We start from the raw sequence: 14,450 nt of genomic DNA on the forward strand, positions 1-14,450 counted from the left end.
CAAAATTACTTATTAAGTGTGAAATCTATGCAAAGCAAGTTTATCTCCTATTCTAAGAGACAAGCACAGCCCTGTGAAGGAAGGAGGGAAATTAAGACCAAAAATAATGGCATCTCTGATGATACAGAGCAGTGACAAGAATATCAAAAGGTTCGGACAGTTAAGGAACACATTTTAAATCATTATTACAAAATTTTGTCCACTAATTTTTTTCCAGGGTACAAAGAAGAGAGAGCAGAGTTATTAATTCTGGGGAGGCATCCTGGGTAGGATTTAAACTAAACCTACAGGAACAAATAAAATTTGGCTGGATAGAAGAATGATCACAGTACGCCAGGGAAACAGAACGCCTTGCAAACGCATTCCGTTCTGATGTGGTACACTTAAATTGCTACACTAAAAGTATTATATTCTTTTTAGACCAGTACAATATCCGCCCCCCAGTACATTTGTGAATGTTTGACCACTAAGAATTCATTCCTTTGGATAATTCCTTAGAAATGCAAGCACACGTGAACAAATTAATGTATTAACTTCAAACATAGGAACTTTGGGATTGGGAAGATGGCTTAGTGGCTAAGTTCTTTCTGTGCAAGCAAAAGACCATTGTTTGGATCCCTAGAAACCCATATAAAATGCCAGCAGAAATGGTGGATGGCCTGTAACTCCAGCCTTGGAAGGCAGATACATGAGATCCCCAGACTAGTCACATTGGCAAGCTCTGGGTTTGACTAAGAGACATTACCTTAAAGAATAAGGTGGAAGAACAATGGTTCTTGACATCATCCTCCGGCCTCCACATGCCCACGTACACATGTGAATGTGCAGCCTCCACATATGTGTGGGCTTACGTGCCTGTACACACAAACTTGCATGAACATGCATATACACACATGCACATGAACACACACACTGATCTCAGAACTTTCTGTCCTTAGACAGCCTGAATTTGATCCCTAACTATACCACTGTGTCTCTGTGCGGCCTTGGGTGAAGTTATTTGGTGAGCCTCGGTTTCCCTTGAGAAGTTAATAAGGCAGGAAGCATAAATCACAACAACTAAAGCCGGATGTGGTGGCACATGCCTTTAGTCCTAGAACTCAGGAGGCAGAAGCAGTAGCATCTCTGATACCTTGGTCTATTAGAAAGTTCCAGGCCAGCCAGAGGTGTATGATGAGAGCTTGTCTCAAATAAGTAGTACTCACTCTCATGAAGCTCACGCCAGCTCTGGCTGCTGTCATCTCCACAGCACAGTGAGACAGATGGTCACAGGCAGAGACCCAATCCCATAATAACAACAACAATGAAAAAACATTTACTCAGGGTGGGATACCTTGACCAGACTTGATGCAGGGGAAGGGGGCTTGGTCCTGCCTCAACTAGATGTGCCAGGCTTGCTGACGCCCCTTGGGGGAATGGGGGATGGGGCAGGAAGGAGGTGATGGCGAGTGAGAGGAGACATAGGAGGGGGAACTGTGGTTGGTATGGAAAATGAATAAAAAAGAAAAGAAAATGAAAGAATTTAGTCTGTAATTAGGATGTGCCAGGCAAATCATGAGTACTTTACAGATGTTAACTCCTTCAGTCCTTTAACAGGTCCATGATGTCCTGTTATTAAGACTATTTCACGTTACAAGAAACTACGGCATACAGAGGTTGAATCGCCTGCCAGAAATCATACAGGTAGAAGATAGCAATGTCGGCTTCAAATCCTAGCAGAAGCCTCACCACAATTCACTTAAGGAGAGGTTTAGATCACGCAGACCTAGAAGCCGTGAGAGATGGAGGAGGGAATATTAATAAGCTGAAAGGCAATCTCTTCGGGAGAACATGCTGTTCTTTTCTAGCTTTGAAACATTTTAAGGCCTCTGTTTGGTCACCAGATAACCCTTAAGGTCCCGTCCAAAGCTTTGGAGCTGTGAAAATTCAAAAGTGTAAAACATCATTAAAGTCGATGTTGATTCACGTGGAGGGCCAGAGGTTGTGCTGAAAGACTTTGGAATCAATCAGAGCATATTCTAAAATAAACAGAACATCATGAAAATAGCAGAAGTTCGTAATTAAAGTGAGTCAACATGTCAGTTCATGACAGTTACCAGAGGCAAGAACTTACCTTAAAGAGTGAAGTTTGGCCAAAAAAATTAAACAAGATAGTTTCTAAGCCGTTAACAGGAACTTTTTCTCCCAGTGATTTAGGCAAATATATGGAAGCCCAAACCCTTTTTACAGGGATACTGCCGAGGAAAATCTGCCAAGAAAAATCAGGAAATGAAAGCCAGAGTCCTCACCCATCATAGTAACAGCCTCTCCTCCTCCCATCCCAACCAATTCAGAATTCCCACAGAGGGCTAAAGCTGAGGGATGGGGCCTGGCTCCATGGGCTACCACACTTCCTACACATCCATACACCAACCAACACACACACACACACACACACACACACACGTGCACACACACTGTTCCTTCCAAAGTTCTCTCCCTTTCACCTAAGTCCCACACTTGTGGTGAAAAGAAGAATAGCAAATTAGGTGATTTCGAAATGTTCAGAAATAAAGGCAAGTTGAGACATTGGGTTACCATCTCCCGTGTAGTTCTGAAAGCAGACGCAACAACGAACCTTGCAATATTAGGCACAGTCCACTGAGCAATGCTCCCATGGAAAGTGAGCCAAGGAAGTCAGCCTTTAGCCTTTAGCAATTCTGCTAGAGACTCACGGTGAGAAGAATATGCTTGTTTCATTGGAAATAAATAGCATTTGGTACACACTAGACCATTTTTGAGAATGAAAACGGGATTTATTAGAAATTACACTTGGACTACAATCATAAACCTGGATCTTCCAGGCAAAAAGGGGTGTATGGGCACCTTACTTGCATTCTTTTTTTAATATCCTAATCAAAGTTGAGAAGTATGTTTTAGTAGGATATTAGTAAACAGTCTCTCAGGGAAGCAAAAAGATCATAAGGCAAGGAGGTAACTGAACAAAAACACGGGATTTGAAGCCATATTTTCCCTACTATCCATGGTGCTGCTCAGTGAGCTATAACCTAGTCAAGTATAGAGTAAGGGAGGTATGGATGGTAGTGTATAATGTTTGCGGATTAACTTGATGAATGTAAAACCCATATGGATTTTCTAACACAGAGGACCCATACTTACTTGATGACCTTGTAGGTCACGATTTAGCTTCAGCCTATAGGTAATATAGGCTGAAGATGTGACTGGGGCTGATGGTCTGTTTATCCACTGATGCTTATACTGGAGACTCCATATGTAAACAAGGAGGTCAAAGCCTGTTTCTAGTATAGCTAAATAGCTCTTAATGGATGAGGATTTTGCTGCATCTAACAATTATATAAACTGACAGTCCTTTGAAAGCCCAGGAAAATGAACGCTGGCAAATAGATTCTGGAGTGGAGGAAGCACTCAGAAAAAGGTAAAAGCGCAAGGTGAACTATTTGTTTTTCAGCTGTTCAGCTGATGTTGGGCTAAAACTACTACTGCTTTGAAGGGCATCTGAAAATGTTGCTAGAAAAAAATCTACTCCTTCCTATTGTGAAGAATATGAAGCAAAGGATCAAGAGAATGACAGGACGGGGGACATATGGAACGGAGAGAAGTAAATTCTGCACAGACTATGCTCCTGGTCGCTGAGTCCAAATAAATATCAAGGGACTCAACTAAGATTTGAACTGCCTTCCAGGACATGGAGTTTACTTTGATTCCAAACAACTTAATAGCCTATTATAACCAAATCAACAGCTTTCAGAGAAATATATTAGAAATTAATTTCCACATAATAAAATTCACAGTGTTCAGAATGCAATCCAAATTTTCTGAATATATGGAGAAAGAATACATATGATCTACTTTTTAACTACAAAGACAAATGACGGAGAACAATCTTGAAAGGACCCAGACACTAAAATTAACAGAGAGAACTGGAGAGGTTTGTTAAAGGCTAGGCTCACAGCCAAAACTGAAGTCAACAGACAATGATTTTAAAGCCTCAAGTACAGCTGTGCCCTGGTATTTGAAATAAAATGTACTTTCAATTAATGCAAAGAGAATGAATAATACGAGAAAAGCAGAAATAATAAAACAATAAGAATAAGAAGGATATGAAGAGGAAAAGAAAATTCTAGGATGGCCATTGGAGTATTCTGGTTGTACTAGATGAGAACATCAGTTATATGATAATAACAAATGCTACTATTTTGAGATACATGGATAGAGATCATCTCATCGGAAAACAGATAATAAAATGATTGAAAATATAAACAGAAGTCAGGCGGTGGTGGTGCATGCCTTTAATCTCAGCAGATGGGAGGCAGAGGAATCTCTATAAAGTCAAGACCAGTCTGGTCTACAAAGTGAGTTCCAGGAAAACAGAAATACATGGAGAAACCTCATCTCAGAAAACAAAACAACAAAAAACTGAGCAGAATCTCAAGGATTTTTGAAGCAGAATTAAAAGGTCTCATATACATGAAATTGGAGTCTCAAATGGACAGATAACATGGTAAGAAACAAGATCTGAAGAAATAATAAATTATTAATTCATGAAACTCAGCAAATCCCAACAGGATAAATACAACAAAAAACGCACTAAAGCACATAATAGTCAAACTGCAGAAAAATCACAGAAAATATTAAAAAGCCAATAGGTGAACTGATATATTTTGTATTTGATACAGAGAAATAAAATTTAAAGGATACCAATTTCTCACCAAAAGAAGGTTAAGACTAGAAGAGAGGGAGAGATTTTCAAAACATGATGGGGGGAGGGATCAAACATCCTTCAACAAATCAAGGGAAGATGTTTTCAGAAAGTTAAAACTAAGGCAAATCATCACAACACCTGCCTGGACTACGAGATAGGCTAAATGATACTTGTGATGCTAAAGGCATACGATGCTGGATGGAAGTCTGCTCTTCAGAATAGGACAGCAAATAACCAACTCAGTAAGTACCTGACTAATGGGGGAAAACCCTTTCTCTCAACTCCTTTAGCATCATGGCAGATGTCCTTAACCTCAGAACTTAGGAGGCAGAGGCAGGTAGATTCTATTAGTTCGAGCCCAGCTTAGGCCAGTTCCAGGCATCCAGGGCTAGATATTGAGACCAGATCTCAAAAATCTCAGATAGATAGATAGATAGATAGATAGATAGATAGATAGATAGATAGATAGATAATCATAAAATTCCTTGGTTTAAAAAAAATAACCAACATATGAAAATTAGAGAATAGAGAACAGAGAGTTTAAGTATTTATGGTTTTAAATTCCTACATTTTTGTGAAGCAGTCAATATTAACTCTAAGGAGACTATGGAAATATTAAGTTGTATATTTCAATATCTAGAGCAAGCATTAAGAAAATTGTGTGTTTGGATAGTTTTATGTCAACTTGGCACAAACTAATGTCACCTAAGAGGAGGGGACCTCAATGAAGAAAGTGTTTGCATAAGATTAGGCTGTAGGTATGCCTGTAGGGCATTATCTCAATTAATGATCAATGGGGGAGGGCCCAGCCCACTGTGGTTGGTGCCATCTCTGGGCTGGTAGTACTGGATTCTATAAGAAAGCAGACTGAGCAACTCACGGAAGCAAAGCAGTAAGCAGGTCCCCTCCATGGCCTCAGCATCAGCTCCTGCCTCCAGGTTCTTGCCCTGTTTGAGTTCCTGTCCTGACTTCCTTCAGTGATGAACAACAATGTGGACATGTAAACCAAATAAACCCATTTCTCCTCAATTTGCTTTAGGTCATGGTGTTCAACCACAGCAATAGAAACCCTAACTAAGACATTGTGCTAGAAAGGACAAATGCTACTGGTAGAAACATGACATTGTTCATCTACTATGGAAATCATTATGGAAGTTCGATCAGAAACCAAAGTAGCATAGTCATTGTATCTACCGATATCACATCTGAGTATATGCACAAAAGAATCAAAGTCACATGTATGACAGACATCTGTACACCCATTTTTATTGTGAAACTATTCATAATAACAAGGATACTGAATCAGCCGAGTTGACCATTGACATATAAATGGTGGACTAAAATTGTGATTTATGTGCCCAATAAAATATTAATTCATCCATGCGAAAGAATAAAATATACCACAGGGAAATGAGTCTAACTGGAGATTGTCATGGTAAGTGAAATAAGTCAGATTCAGATAAAAATATTGCATGTGCCCATTTTGCGGGATCTATTAACTTTAAAAAGACATGGAAGTATAAAGGAGAGCATCCGAAGGAATGAAGAATCAATAGAAGAGGGGAAGCCACATAACAAAAGAGGAGGATTGGTGTGGATTTGATCAAAAGCCACTGCATGAAATGTCATAATGAAATCAACTATTTTGTTTTTTTTTTTCTTTTTTTTTTTTAAATAAGACTCTTGTATCTTACATTAGATCTGGTCTCTTGATCTTTTTTTTTTCTTTTTATTATGTTTATGGTTTATTTAACTTTATTTTATGTGCATTGGTGTGAAGTGTCAGATCCCCTGGAACTGATCTTCAGACAGTTGTGAGCTGCCATGTGGGTGCTGGGAATTGAACCCGGGTCCTCTGGAAGAGCAGTCAGTGCTCTTAACCACTGAGCCATCTCTCCAGCCCCCGAAATCAACTATTTTGTAAAACTATTTGCTGACTTAGGATAATATGAAAAACAAATACTAATAAAAATTAAAATGAAGTACCCTGTCTCAGAAAAGCCAAAAGAAAATTAAAATGAAATATAATAAATATTTTAAAATAAATATAACAAAAAGGAAGAATAGCAGAATAAGAGTCCAGCATATAGAAAATAACATAAAATTACAGGATTTGGGGGTTGGTGGGGTTTTTTGTTTGTTTGTTTTGGGGTTTTTTTGGGGGGGGGTTGAGACAGGTTTCTCTGCATACTTTTGGAGCCTGTCCTAGCACTTGCTACTTTGTAGACCAGGTTGGCTTCAAACTCAGAGATCCATCTACCTCTGCCTCCTGAGTGCTGGAATTAAAGGCTTGTGCCATTACCACTCGGCTAAAATTATAGCTTTAAGTTTAAAGTTTAATCATGTCAATAATTTTTTTAACATTTAAGGAGTTTAGTGATGAGGCAAGCCCGGCTCTGGCATGGTTAGCTTTACAGCTGAAATAACAACACACAAATTGTATTCTTTTAAACGCTGCCTGGCCCATTAGCTCTAGCCTCTTACTGGCTAACTCTCACATCTTGATTAACCCATTTCTATTAATGTGTGTAGCACCACGAGGTGGTGGCTTACCGGAAAGATTCTAACCTACATCCATCTTGGGCCGGAGCTTTATCGCGTCTGCCTCACTGCCTTCTTCCTCCCAGCATTCTGTTCTGTCTGCTCCACCTACCTAATTTTCTGTCCTATCAAAGGGCCAAGGCAGTTTCTTTATTAACCAATGAAAGTAACACATAGAGAGATGACCCTCTTCCATCAAAGGAGTATACACATAAAAGGTAGAAATCTCCAGGATTGATTAAAAAAAAAGTTCAAACCAAACTATACGATGTCTACAAGTATTATACTTTAAATATAAAGAAAATAGAGGGCACACACATGCTTCTGCTCACACATATGCATCCTAAGAAAGCTGTGAGGAAGATGAGACTGGCAGACATGGTGGCACACACATATAATCCTAGCAAGCAGGAAGTAGAGAATGCTGGCTCATTGGTTGCAGTCCAGCCAGGGCCATATAGATAATCCAAAGCCAATCCTGGCTACACAGAGAAACCTTGCCTCAAAGAAACACATCAGAGATAGAGGTATCTTATAATGATAAATAAATTATGATTAAGGATTGTATTAGGAAAACCCCACAACATAAATGTATATGAAATAAATATGACAAAATTTAAAAGAATTAAAGGGAAAATAGTTTTACAAAATTGGAGATTTTAATAGTCCTCTCAACTAGAAATTAACTAAGAAAAAGATTAGTAAACACAAAGATGATTCAAATATTATCAACCACCTTTACCTTATTAATACTTATGCTATAATATACCTAAGAACTATAAAATGCACACCTTTTTTCATGGACCCAAAACCTGCACCCAATTACCCAGGATCAAAAGACAAGTTTTTCCTGCCCCAAAGCAATATGCTAGACTTTGTTGACTCCCCATGGGAAGCCTTACTGGCTCTGAGAAGTAGATGGGGATGGGCTGGAGGATGGTAGGGGCAGTGGGAGGAGAAGAGGGAGTGGATACTAGAATTGGTATATAAAATGAGAAAAGATAGTTTTTTAAAAAAAAATAAAATTTTAAAAATGAAAGAAAATTATTATTTCAAGAGATCCAAAATATCATTTAACAAAACTCATAACAAATTTTCAGCAAATTGGTAACTCTAGATGAGTGCAGATGTGTGTGCCTAGTCTCAGGTACTTGGGAGGATGTCTTGAGCTCAGGAACTCAAGATCAGCCTGGGCAACAGAATAAAATTCCAGTTCAAGAAAAGAAAAGAGAGAGTCATAACATCCTCAAACAAAGTAAAAATGTAGGGGTCTGAAAATCAGGACCATGGCTAGCCTGACAGCAACAGTAGAATAATGAAGACTTTCCATTTCATATCAAGGATAAGACAAGACACCCACTACAACCATATCCCTTTAACATCCTATTAGAAATAGTAGACATCAAAATGAGGCTAATAAAGGCTGGGGGAAAATCTCTTTGCTCATAAGGTGCATGGTGTGCAGGTATGAGGACCTGATTTGTATCCCCAGGATCCAGGTAAAAGTCTGGACAGTATATTACATGTTGGTAACCCCAGTACTGAGGAGCAAAGACAGGAAGACTGTGGACTTTCACTAACTAGTCATTAGCCAAAGCAATGAGATCAGGCTCAGCAAGAGATTCTGTCTGAGAGAGAGAGAGAGAGAGAGAGAGAGAGAGAGAGAGAGAGAGAGAGAGAAGAAGGAGGAGGAGGAGGAGGAGGAGGAGGAGGAGGAGGAGGAGGAGGAGGAGGAGGAGGAGGAGGAGGAGGAGGAGGAGGAGGAGGAGGAGGAGGAGGAGGAGGAGGAGGAGGAGGAGGAGAAGGAGAAGGAGAAGGAGAAGGAGAAGGAGAAGGAGAAGGAGAAGGAGAAGGAGAAGGAGAAGGAGAAGGAGAAGGAGAAGGAGAAGGAGAAGGAGAAGGAGAAGGAGAAGGAAGGAGAAGGAGAAGGAGAAGGAGAAGGAGAAGGAGAAGGAGAAGGAGAAGGAGAAGGAGAAGGAGAAGGAGAAGGAGAAGGAGAAGGAGAAGGAGAAGGAGAAGGAGAAGGAGAAGGAGAAGGAGAAGGAGAAGGAGAAGGAGAAGGAGAAGGAGAAGGAGAAGGAGAAGGAGAAGGAGAAGGAGAAGGAGAAGGAGAAGGAGAAGGAGAAGGAGAAGGAGAAGGAGAAGGAGAAGGAGAAGAAGAAGAAGAAGAAGAAGAAGAAGAAGAAGAAGAAGAAGAAGAAGAAGAAGAAGAAGAAGAAGAAGAAGAAGAAGAAGAAGAAGAAGAAGAAGAAGAAGAAGAAGAAGAAGAAGAAGAAGAAGAAGAAGAAGAAGTTGTTTCCCCAATGCTGATCTCTGGCTTCCACACATACATGCACAGGCAAGTGCACCTACAAACACAAATACACTCACACTAAAAACTAAAAAACTGAAAAGGCTAATAAAAGGAATAAAGTGAGAGGTAGGAAAACATCTGGAGAAGTGTGAATGCTTGTTACACTAGCGTGACAACAGAGTAGCAAGTCAAGCATAATGTGTGCACCTGCAGCCCTGCACTAAGAGGAGTGGGGATTGCTGTGGCCACCATATTAGGTTCAGGCTCAGTGAGAGCTGTCTCAAGGTAGCAGGGTAGGAAGTGACAGAGTCGGACACCCCATTTTCTCCTCTGGAATCTGTTTACACACACACACACACACACACACACACACACACATTCACACTCAAAAAGAGAAATATCACTAAGCAAAACACAAAACTGTTGTGTGAAAAATCTACAAAATATCTAAAACTAGCAAACTAATCTTACAAATGTACATGATACATAAATGATGTACAAAGGTTAAATATCATTTGTCCAAAATAATAGGACCAGAAGTGTCTCAGATTTTGCAGGTTTTGGATGAAATATTTACATAGATTCTACTTACTGCTTGCACAATTCCTAATCCAAAACCCTGAAATTAGAAATGCTCAAAATCCCAAAATGTAAAATATTTTGCACTTTGGAGTTTAAGATTAGGACAAATGAGTCAACTCATACTCTATATTTTACATTTAATCAATTGCATTTGGCATATTAGCATAAAATAATTGTAATTTTAAAATATTCCATTTGCAACAACAGCATAGAAAAAAGATATTCAAGAATAAACTCAAAACACAGCCAGGTGTGGTGGCACAAGTCTATTAAAATACCAGCAACTGGGAGTCAGAGATAAGAGGACTGTGAGCTTGAAGCCAACCTGGAACACATAGTGAGTTCAAGGTCAGCCTGACCTATAAAGCAAGACTTCATTTAAAATCTTGAGGTCAGGGGCTGGAGCGCCATGGTAGAGCATCTGTCTACTATGCGCAAGGCTATAGTGATTAGATCCCCAGCACTGCAAAATATGTTGATTAACAACCATATCAGCTCTTCACATGAAAACTATGAAACACTGCGGAGACAAACTAGAAAACTAAGCAAATGTCCATGGGTTAAAAGACTCAATATGGTTAAGGACTAAATTTCTCTAAAATTGATCAGTAGTTTCAATTCCAGTCACAATATAATTTTTTTGCATAGATTTTCAGGTAGATGTAAAAATTCATGTAGGTTTAGAAAAGGCTTAGAGTAACAAACTTAAAAAAAAATGAAGGGCTCATACTATCTGACTTTCACACTGCAGGTACCAGGGGAATAAGAAAATAGCCAAGAGGATGTAGCCTTAAAATCAAGCTTCAGGTTCAGTGAGAGACCCGGTCTTAATGACAGATCAAGATGCCTGACAGCCTCCTCTAGCCCGTGCACATGTATGTACAGGTGAACATATACACACACGAGCACATACAAACCATACCACACTCACACACCATGCACACACACTCACACACACACACACACACACACACACACACACACACACCAGTATAGGTACCAATACAGTGTAGCAATAACACAAGGATTTATAAAAAAAACAAATAAACAAATGTAACAACATAGAAAGCCTAGAAACGGGCTTATTTCCCAACTTTTTTATTTTTTTTTTAGAATTTCACGTATGAGCACTGTATATCATATCTCCCTCCCTCTTCTTCCTCCAGTTCTTCCTATGTCCCCTTCACTCCTTATCAAATTCATATTCATAACCTCTTATTCTTAAATCATTATTGTTTGTTCTTTGTCTCTGTCCTTCCCCATCTCGACTATCCAGTTCCCTCAAGTTCTCCTCCCACCTCCCCTTCTTCCTTCCCACCTCCTCTTCTTCCCTCTTCCTCTCCCTTCTGCCCGCCCTTCTCCCCCCACCCCCATGCTCCCAATTTTGTCAGATCTTGTCTATTTTCCCCTTCCCAGGGGGAATCTGTATATGTTTCTCTTGGGGTTCACCTTATTGCTTAGCTTCTCTAAGGTCATGGACTGTAGGCTCATTATCCTTTGCTTTACAGGGCTAGTAAGAAACCTGGCACTAGAGAAATTCCCAGGAATCCACAAGGATGACCCCAGCTACAATCCTAAGCAATAGTGGAGAGAGTGGCCGAACTGGTCTTGTCCTGTAATCAGATTGATGACTATCTTAAATGTCACCATAGAACCTTCATCCAGCAACTGATGGAGACAGGGACAAAGATCCGAAGCAGAGCACTGGGCTGAGCACCCAAAGTGGGAGGAGTGAGAATATGAGCAAAGAGGTCAAGACCATGAAGGGAACACCTACTAAAACAGTTTACCTGAGCTAATGGGAGCTCACCAACTCCAGCCAGACAAGAAAGGAACCAGTATAGGACCAAGCTAGACCCTCTGAATGTGGATGACAGTTGTTTGGCTAGAGAAGACTGTGGGGCCACTCACTGGTGGTGGCACCAGAATTTGTCACTGCTGCTTGTACTGGGTTTTCAGAACCCATTCTTTCTGGATGGATACCTTGCTCAGCCTAGATATAGTAGGGAGGGCCTTGAATCTTCCTCAAAGCAATGTGCCTTACCCTCTCTGAGGAGTGGATGGGGGTGGGGTGGGAGAAAGGTGGAGGGAATGGGAGGAGGGGAGGGAGTGGGAACTGGAATTGGTGTGTAAAATGAAAACAGATAGTTTGTTTTCCTTTTATAAAAAATGAAATAAATAAGTGAAAAAAAATATTGTTACACACACACACACGGAGAAAAGATGTAGATGTATATACATTTATGAATACAACCTGCTAAGTTCATTTAGTATATTTGTGTGTTCAGGGCTTGAGACTGGATCACCTGTTAGAAGTTTGTTCCTGGAGAAGACTGATTCTTCTTCTCTTAGCAGCCATTAACTGCTTGCAGCTCATCATTTAGGGGTGAGGTTTTATGAGATCCTTTCCCCAACTGTTTGTTTGAAATGTATTATCACTTGATTTTCTTTTGTTAAATGTAACAAAGAACATCAATGGGAAGGGGAAAGTCCCTAATAAGCAGTGTTATTTGCAAAACTAAATATTCATTTGTAAGAAAGTGATCTCATACCTTGTAAGAAAATTAGCTCATGGAGATGCTTCCTCTTAAGCATAAAAGTTAAAAACCAAAGAGTTTTTAAAAAAAAAAACACATAAGAGAATGATTTCATGATGGACCCCCTGCCATTTTTTTTTCCGGACAAATCATATATAGTTACTAGTAAGGTAAAAGAACTGCAAGAACTGCAAATTAGATTTTAGAAAAAGTTCTAAATGTGTGCCTATGAAAAGACACCACTGAGAAAATGACAGGAAAGTTGTAAAGAACAACAAGCCAATTAAAATACAAACAAAAGACTTTGACAGCTAAGTCAACAAAGAAGTTATGTGAGCAATCAAGATGAAAATGAAAGCTTCTTGCCCATCATTAGCCACAGCAGAAAAGAACATGGGAGTTTGTATAAGTATATATACCCTATGAGCCAGCTCCTCAATTTCTAAGTATTTGTCCAAGACACATGAAAACAAGTCCACACAAAGACTTTCATGCAAATGTTCACAAGAGCACACTATTTGTAGTACCTGCAAACTGGAGACAGCCTAATATACAGAAACAGTAGAATAAATGAAAATGTACACAATATATTTATTCAATGAAATATTATTCAACAATAAATTCATCAGTAAAAACAAAATGACTAATTTTGAGTGATTAATATGGAAAACAAAATGATTAATTTCAAAACAAAGTAATATATATGAAAGAAGAGAATCACGTATATACCACATGATTCATTTTGGAGTTATAAAGATCTAGAGCAGAAACAAATAATGCCAGGAAAATGTCCTGATGGTGGTGGCCCTGGAGGAAAGTAGGGGTCTTTCAGGAGCAATAGCAATAGTCTGCTCTTGAGGGCGTGTGGGGTTAGGTGTGCATATGCCTTAGCTAAACTCAGAGACCATGGGCTTAGGATTTGTATGTTTTCCCATACATAAATTTATAATTTTAAAGTGTAAAAATAAAATCCGGTCCCTCAGGTTGCTCTGGAGTAGCATGCGACCCGCCAGAGGCTGAAGTGCTGCTGGATGGAGGAATGGGCTGAGAATTTTTATAATTGGTATGCCATGGTTGCATTTAGCTATGGGATACAGCATGATGATTCAGGGTAACTAACATCCACATCATAAGAAACATTTGTCATTTGCTTCTGTTATCTAACTTCAACCCAGACTTTAAATCCAGCCAAACATAGGTCCAAGTTCCAGCTTAACTGTTAGGCTATCTTTCCTTGGGCACATTCTTTGACTTTCCTGTTACCTTATATGCTCCAACAATACTCAGTAGTGTAACATCCAACACCCAATAAGTTCTCCCTTGCATGATAGTCAACAGTCAACTAATATTTGGAATGATTTTAAGTGACAGAGCCAACTGTAACATCATTGCACACCACACAGACACCAGTACAACTAAGATGTTAACCTACCACTGGTTATACACAAGTCTTCCCTGGGATCTCGATGTTTTCTCATATTCCCATTCAGGTTAATAGTTTCCAAGGATGCACTTTGGTTTTCCTAAGACCTTCATGGGTGAAGATCTGGAAGAGCATACATTTGGTTGCCTGGCTCTCAGTTTCCTGAGTTGCACTCACCTGGGGGGTTGTGACTTCTTCAGAGGCATGGATGCTGAAGGCCATACCTTCAAACATGTGGTCCACCCGTAACACAGCCAAAGCCAGTCTGGCCACAGTGAGATTTGCCGTTCTCCCCACAAACTCTATCTTGTGACCAGCACGCTCAATTATACTCAGGATCCTGAAAGGAAT

General features: G+C 39.7%; 1 protein-coding gene across 1 annotated transcript in view; it reads right to left on the reverse strand.

The window, feature by feature from the left end:
- The window catches only part of Adgrg4 (adhesion G protein-coupled receptor G4), a gene marked incomplete at its 5' end in the record, with an annotated part of 92,395 nt that overhangs the window by 22,155 nt on the left and 55,790 nt on the right, over positions 1-14,450 (reverse strand). The window contains 2 exons of the mRNA XM_041637257.1: positions 2,114-2,248; positions 14,277-14,439. Coding sequence (XP_041493191.1) covers positions 2,114-2,248; positions 14,277-14,439 — 298 coding nt within the window. The remainder of the gene's footprint in view (positions 1-2,113; positions 2,249-14,276; positions 14,440-14,450) is intronic.

The sequence above is a fragment of the Microtus oregoni genome, unplaced genomic scaffold (assembly GCF_018167655.1).
Source record: "Microtus oregoni isolate MIOR12 unplaced genomic scaffold, Mior012 000052F_002, whole genome shotgun sequence".
NCBI classification, from domain to species: Eukaryota; Metazoa; Chordata; class Mammalia; order Rodentia; family Cricetidae; genus Microtus; species Microtus oregoni.